The 7,556-nt window shown below is 43.0% G+C and overlaps 1 protein-coding gene across 1 annotated transcript in view; it reads left to right on the forward strand.

Annotated features, from left to right (window-relative positions):
- Positions 1-1,950, forward strand: part of adarb2 (adenosine deaminase RNA specific B2 (inactive)) — a 181,359-nt gene extending 179,409 nt beyond the window's left edge. Inside the window, exon 10 of the mRNA XM_068303963.1 lies at positions 1,116-1,950. Coding sequence (XP_068160064.1) covers positions 1,116-1,289 — 174 coding nt within the window. The 3' untranslated portion in view covers positions 1,290-1,950. The remainder of the gene's footprint in view (positions 1-1,115) is intronic.
- The last annotated feature ends 5,606 nt before the right edge of the window (positions 1,951-7,556 follow it).

The following is a 7,556-nucleotide window of genomic DNA, read 5'->3' on the forward strand; positions in this document are numbered from 1 at the left end:
CAGCATTCACATTACCAGGCAGGGGAGCAGCTAAATGGAATACGGCTATTATTGATATTACTAATTACACTCTGCTTTGCTCATGATGACATGTTGAAATATCTGCTGTGAAAATGTCTGACTAATTTAAATGTTAATTAAAAACCACTCTCCACAGTGCATCTTTTACTGACTGAAAAAATATTATGATGTGCTATTTAATTAATACCAGGCAGAACAAAAGTCCCGTTTTCTTACGACTTGATAACCGTTTTGTCGCTCCGCTCCAGTCGAGCCGCCATAAACTGGAAAGTAAGAGGCGTCACTCAGATGCTGTGAAACACAATCTGTTATCCATCAGGACTCACATGTGAGCACATAGACGCATTATTACAGCGCTAACTTTAGCGACGCTGTCATCACCCACTCGGTGACAGAGTCCCCTGGACGCATGTGAACAGTCTGTGGAGAATATGTGGATTTTTCTTGCCTCCTGTAGATGAATTTGTCGGCCTGGCAACATCTGCTGTCTGTGCTCTCTTATCAGAAACTGTCAGGTCGGATCTTTAACATCAGCACACAGACCCGCTGCACTTTCATTTCCATTCTCAAACTTTATGTAACAGACACTGCCTGCATCGCCAAATGGCGCCCATTAAAGCATAATGACTATGAAACCATAATTATTTGGAGAAGTACTCGAGGAGGCCCCCCACCCTAAGTGCTCCCTGCGCGCCATATATAAGGGCCACGCATGAACAGTCTCACTAATCTCCAAAAGAAACTTTTACTCTCTCTCCAATTGTCTCTCTGCCGATCTTCATTGTTTCCCTTCACGACAATAGGAATGCGCAAAAAGCACAGAGAATGTTCAATTGCTTGTGAAATTTAAATGGGGAGATTACACAGCTGTTGAAGCCACCCCACCACCTCTCAACCCCACCCAAATGCATTTGTGCCGGCTCATTCGTTTTGTTTGGTCGCTCTCTCTCCTCACCCACACACCCCCCACCCGCCTCGTGAAACCTTTAGCCACTCTGCCCCACTTTCATTCCTTCTCTTTGTTTGCTCTCCTCGTAGCATCCTTTATTTTTTCCTGACGACCGATACCTTCTTCTCTCGTTTCTCCTCACCAGCTGGGGGTCCACGCGTCCGGCTCAGCCCACCAGCTCCTGTACTGCCAGGCCAAGATGGCGGCGCGTCATTACCAGACAGTGAAGCAGCAGTGGTTCAAGTCTCTGCAGGAAACGGGCCTCGGTACCTGGGTCAAGAAACCACCGGAGCAGGAGCAGTTCCTGCTACCGGTCTGAGGAAGAGTGTGTGTGTGTGTGTGTGTGTGAGAGAGAAGAGTGTGTGTTTGTTCAATCTTTATTTCTTACAGTAAGACGATCTGTACCAACATCCTGCCTTCGTAGCTGACAGTTTCCCACTACACCTTTTATATTCGAGGCTGTGTTTGTGGAAGTGTGTCATTATGCTCGCGCCACTTCTCACATCAAGGTCACTCAAGGTCAACCGCACGGCCTGATCAGAAGACGGACCTGAGCTGAACTCTTTCCTTCAAACACACACGTTTAAGCAAACGCACACCTAAGTACCCCCCTCTTTGGCTGTCAAGGAAGGGTGGGATAACCTTGAGCGGAATGAAAGGCAGCTGCTATCTTGTCATCAGCTATTTCCAGGCCCCAAGGCTCCCGCTGGGAAGCGGAGCCACGGGGGAGAGAGAGGCAGAGAAAGAGAAAGAGAGAGAGAGAGAGGTCCACGTCCAATTACCAGCCCTGTCAGGGTGACGGCTGATAGAGAAAGAGGAAGGAAAGAGATGGGAAGAGAGTGAAAACAGAGGACAGAGCAGCTCTCCTCACCTTCAATCTCTCATTTCTGTTTTGCCCCCCCCCCCCGACTCACCGTTTTGACTCCTGACATCCATATCCTATTGTCTCCTCCTCTTTTTCATTTTTCTTCCCACCATCCATTTCCCTCATCTTTTCTGTGTCACTCTCTCCTGTTTGCTTGTGCCCTGACACCCCCCACCCCCCTTATCCCCTGCCCCCCCCCCCCGCCGGTCCCCCCCCATCACCTTTCAAGCACAACAACGACAGGTTAATACACCCTCCTCTATTCTCCACTCCTCACCCCAGTGAGTAGAAAGCAGAAGGAATAGAGATGAGGTACATAAATGCAGCCATTACTGCTTGTCTAAGTACAGGTGGAAGGGGTGATGGGGGGGAGGGAGGGGGTGATTTCCTGTTTTTTCACTCTCGTTCACACTAAATTTCAACCTCTCTCTTTGTCTTCTGACCTGAATGACCTCTCTCCAGCCTGTTGCAGCCGGCCTCCATACACCTGAATCACTTCGGGGTGACGGATAAGAGCGATTGGTAAATCATTAGCGGGGCCTCTCTGACCTCGCCGACCCGTTTCCTCTTCCTGTGGTCGTGACCACACCGAACACATCAGAGTGACGGCAAGGAGCTGTGGTCGACTTAATGAACCACACATAACAAAGTAAATGGTGAAGATCAGCGAGGCAAACATGGACGACCCCGATCGCACAAATGTACATTTTTTACCTCACTTTACTTTGCGTGTCTGAGTGTGACGTTCTTATGCAGCTAAGTGTTGATGTTCATTAAGATTCTAACTGTTGGTCTGTCACCCCAGTAACCAAAAGCAGACACCCGTAGAATCTCAGCAGTGAGAGTGACATCTAGTGGTGACATTCTGCCCGCAAGACGTAAACGGCTCAAATTGAAACCGATAGCTGTCCAGGCGAGGTGTAGAAATGTTTCCTGAACGTTTCAAAGCCCAGAAAACTGTTCTTTAAATGTCTGAATGACATCATCTATTATTGGTCAGGAAAAAATAGTCATATGTTGATCAAAAGTGATGACACTAATTCTGTGGAAATGCCGTTTTGAGTCAGAAAGTGCAAACATGCATTAAACTTCCATGTCAAATAACCAGACTGAGTATGGTGGGAAATGTCCCGTTCTTCTAGGCTGCTTCCCTCATAAGAACCTGATCAGGAAACCAGAGAAATGATTTGTTTGAAAGAAAAGTGTCCCTATGCTACCTTTAATTCCAAATAATAATGGGCCCACCGATCAAATACGGAAGGGATTAAAGTCTTTATGGCATTTGTAGAGGTCTTTAATCAAGCAGTCGAAAAAGTTTTTTCATGTTAAATTTCATGGCAGTGTCAGAAATACAGAGACTGAACATTCAGTACTTTCCTTCAGCTGTATTTTCATCTTCTTCTTCTGTACAATGTTGGAACATGATGATCAGATTAACAGCGTGTCAGTTGGTTTGTTGAGATTTGATTAGATGAAAAATTATTTTGAGAAACGCCCCATGTAATTCCATATGAAATAAGATGATAAATCAATCAATCAAATTCTATTTTAATCAATGCAACAAATATTTGTATTGTTTATCCTGAACAATCTGGACTGATTGAAAGTTTGTTAAATTACCAAAATGTCTGGATTTTTCAGGAACTCATCTTTGGTTCGTTGCTTACACCTCATGCAGACTCTGGAGATCTGAGCGTGTGTCTTAATGTTTGTCCTTCATCAACATCAATTCAAAATTAATTTCTACGTTAATTCCCTAACTTCAAACATCAAACACATCTCTCGTCCATGATTCCTACAGGCTGCATTTGCCATGACAACAGATACCAAGTTTTATTTTGAGAGATTATAAATATAAGGCATGTCTGAACATTAGAGTGTACATATGTATAAAGATGTTGGCACAATGTGAAAGAAGATGTATGATTACAATGTAAATTAAAGTACATGAAGAATTGCTGCTAAGGTCTGTTGATTGCACTTCGGTAACAAATGAAAAGTGAATGTTTGTACTGTATATGTGAATAAAACCACAAAATATTGTAATATTAGATCGTGTGGATAGTTTGATTTAACACACGTTTTAAGAACAAAAAAAGATTAGCATTAAGATCGAGCCATTTGTATTTCATCATCACCTACAGCCAGCGCTCAGGCACATCCAGACAAATATTACCCAGACCTCTCTGCTCCTGTCTCTCCCAGGGGAAATCCACAGGGAAATGGTTATCTCTGTTAGGCTTGGTGGCAGGTGTCACACAGACCAACCACCAAATTAGCCTGAGGGAAGAATGAAGAGGAGAGGATGGGGGCCGAGTGCGTCTCCGCAGCAGCATCCATCCACCCCCCTGAGGCCACAGAGTCGACTGTGTGCTCTACAATAAACATCATAATTGACAATTTTCTCCAGTGGCTGGTCACGGCCAGCCGTCTCTAATCTAATGGACGAGGACAGAGGTAAAAATATTCTCTTCTCAGCGTCGCTCTGGTTCTCAATGAAGTGCTGGAGCAGTAACTGACTACATGTGGCTATTTCAGCATGGTTCACATAAACACACACGAGATGCTTCTGGTAGTGGTCCACTGTCTCTAATGCAGCTGGTTGGTTTTGATCAACTAGTAAACATTTACCACAGAATCGTGTCAATAAATGTGTCGCTTAACTGGAAATACACGCGTTGGGAAATGCATGTTATATTTAAGGACAAATCCCCTTCAGTGTTTAAAACATGATTTCAGATTTTATATGACCAAACTGAGCAACTGACAGCATTTATTCCATCAGTGTGACCTGTGCGTTTTCTATCATAAATACATTTACACTATAAGCAGATGCAGAAAAAGCTCAAGTTTTGCAAGGATCTCAATTTTGAATAAACTTCCTAGTTGAAATGGAAAGGATGAAACTGTCTGCATCTCCTGACTCAACATATTAATCATGTCTATGGAGGGGATGGTAGAAAAATAAAGGAACAAATAAATACACCTCCAACTTCTACACTTAAACTCAAATAAAGCTTTACTTGCAGTACTTCTACGTGGAAAAGAGAGAAGTGTGGTTCTAAATGTTCACATTTGTTCCAGCACAGGGGGATTCATATAGGATTCTTCTTGTGTGTTTAGCTTCTTTTTGTTCTTCTTGTGTGTGATATAAAGTGTATCACTGGACTGGAACTACCAGATACTCTCACCTCCAGTCAGGTTTTTAAACCAACATTACACATTGGATCACACACATCTTCATCACTCTAATTAAAGCCTCCCCATCCTCTGCTTATAGTACATGCTTATACACTGCCCGGCCAAAAAAAAAGTCACACTAATATTTTGTGGACTGCCTGTAGCTTTGATTGCGGTGCGCATTTGCCGCGGCATTGTTCCGACAACCTCCTACAACATAACAGCATTTATTTCTGTCCAGAATTGCATAAATTTTTGGTCGAGTTGTTGTATTGACGATAGGAGTCAAACCACTCTGCAAGGTCTTCTCCAGCACATCCCATAGACTTTGAATGGGGTTAAGCTCAGGACTGTGGTGGCCAATTGATGTGCCGAATGATTCCTCACGCTCCCTGGACCACTCTTTCACAATTAGAGTCCGATAAATTTTGGCATTGTTGTCCTGGAAAATGATCGGCCATCTGGGAGGAAGAATCCCTTTATGGGATTGCCTGGTCATTCAGTACATTCAGATACTCAGCTGACTTCATTTTTTTTGCTGAATAATATTGCTAAGCCTAGACTTGACCAACCGAAGCAACCCCTGATCATAACACTGCAATTTACTTATTGAAACCCAAACGGTGACTTTTTTTTTGGCTGGGCAGTGTATTAACTTCACACATTTTGGCAACTGGAAGAAATAACTAGAAGAAAACACTTAAACAAGATAAAATATTCCTTCCTAAATTTAATCCACTTCTTAGGAAATAAGTTTTTACGCAGAGAACAAACTGTTAGAATAGTGTTGTCAGTTCTAAAGCAAACACTCCGGTTCCTCTACAGTAAATACTAGATGTCATTATTCTGTGGTCCTGGATTTACATCCAGATGAATAAAGAAACATCTTGTTGAATTGAATGGCAGAGTTGGAAGGGTTTGTGTTACAGGATGACAAAGAGATGAGAGATTACAGAGGAAACCACACATTTTTTATTGGAAAGCTTCAGGGAGCACGTACCCGTCACAATAAAATATGCAAAATGGGTCACATAATGAAGTTTCAGGTGAATATGACTCGCCACAATGAAGCGAAGCATATCCCATCTTCATCCCTCCAATCCGGCATGCAGTAATTTAATCCATCAACCCACAATCATATTTCCTCCAAGTCAAACTTTATGCTGGGCGCAAATCGGACTTCCCTTTCTACCTGTAAATTAAAGTCACATTGATATCTGTGGGCGCAAGATTGAGTTCCATGAATTAAACAGGAGTACAAGTCCTATCTGCACTCTGCCGCGGAACAAGATTAATTTTTTAATACGTATTTGGAAAAGTGCATTGATGCTCTGATGGATAAGGCTAATACACCTTTTTCAATGTAATAGTAAAGAATTAAATTTAATTTCTACTTCAGAATCTGTCCCGTCCTCCATTGTGGGTGGACAGCAGTGGAGGGCGACGTCTGGAACTAACGTCTGTCTAGCCTTTGGTTCCCTACAGAATCAGCTGCATCCACCGACAACACAAGCATGTAGAATCAAGATTTCCAGCACTGATTTAAACAGCATGAACTCATCTTGATATTGCACAAGTACAACAAACAGTTTCCTGGATTGCATTCAAGTCCACTTCCTGTTGTGATTCTCCCAGCTGCATATTTCGGGTTATACTCATTGATTTCCAAGACAGGAATGGGACTTGATCTGAGCTCCGGGAAACAACAGAGGAGCCAAGTTATTGCTTCTGTGTGTGGGATCAGGAGTCTCTCACAGACTGAAAAGCCTCATCTACAGGACCAGGTGCAAAACAGGTCGTGGAAAGCTGAGGGTTTGATGCAAAGTGAATACATTAAGATTTCAAATAAGCTGTTGACGAAGCAAAAAAATATACTGAATACGACACATCCACCTAAGAATTCAGTAACAGAGGGCTCTGAGAGAGAAGAGCTGCATTTCATCGACACAAGAAAGTATTGGTGCATATAATGGCTCAAAGTGGTGACAGGAAGCCGTGATGTATAGATTAATAGATTATCATAGGTTAGGACGCAAAAGACTGGTGAACACCGAAGCGCTGGACCGTTCTCTCCTTATTGCTGTGCTCTGGACACTTTGCATTCTGACAGAGGCAGAACAGAGAAGCACTTAAAAGATGAAGTTCTACTGTTAACACGGACCAGGACAGACTTAGAGTATCAACACTTGTAGATGTAGGCTGACGATGAAGTGATTGAGCGATTATCGACAAGGACTCCACGAGTGAAATCTCACTGGAAACGGCAGATCCAACCTGAAACACTTAAAGACAACGAAACGGCCCAGAAGAATTCATCCGGCCGGCCTCAATTTACGCTGTACGACTAGAAATTATAAACATGAACACAGCCTATCTCCACCCTCGAAAGGTAGATGTAAAGACATTTAATCCACATAATATTTACAGAAGGTTTTTATATCATATTTCTACAAACTCTGTTTTTTTTGTCACTCTCACAACTTTACACACAACATTTCACACCATCCAGCAGTAACTAAACAACAGTGATCGACTGTGGAG

This window comes from Antennarius striatus, chromosome 20, assembly GCF_040054535.1.
Source record: "Antennarius striatus isolate MH-2024 chromosome 20, ASM4005453v1, whole genome shotgun sequence".
Classification (NCBI taxonomy): Eukaryota; Metazoa; Chordata; class Actinopteri; order Lophiiformes; family Antennariidae; genus Antennarius; species Antennarius striatus.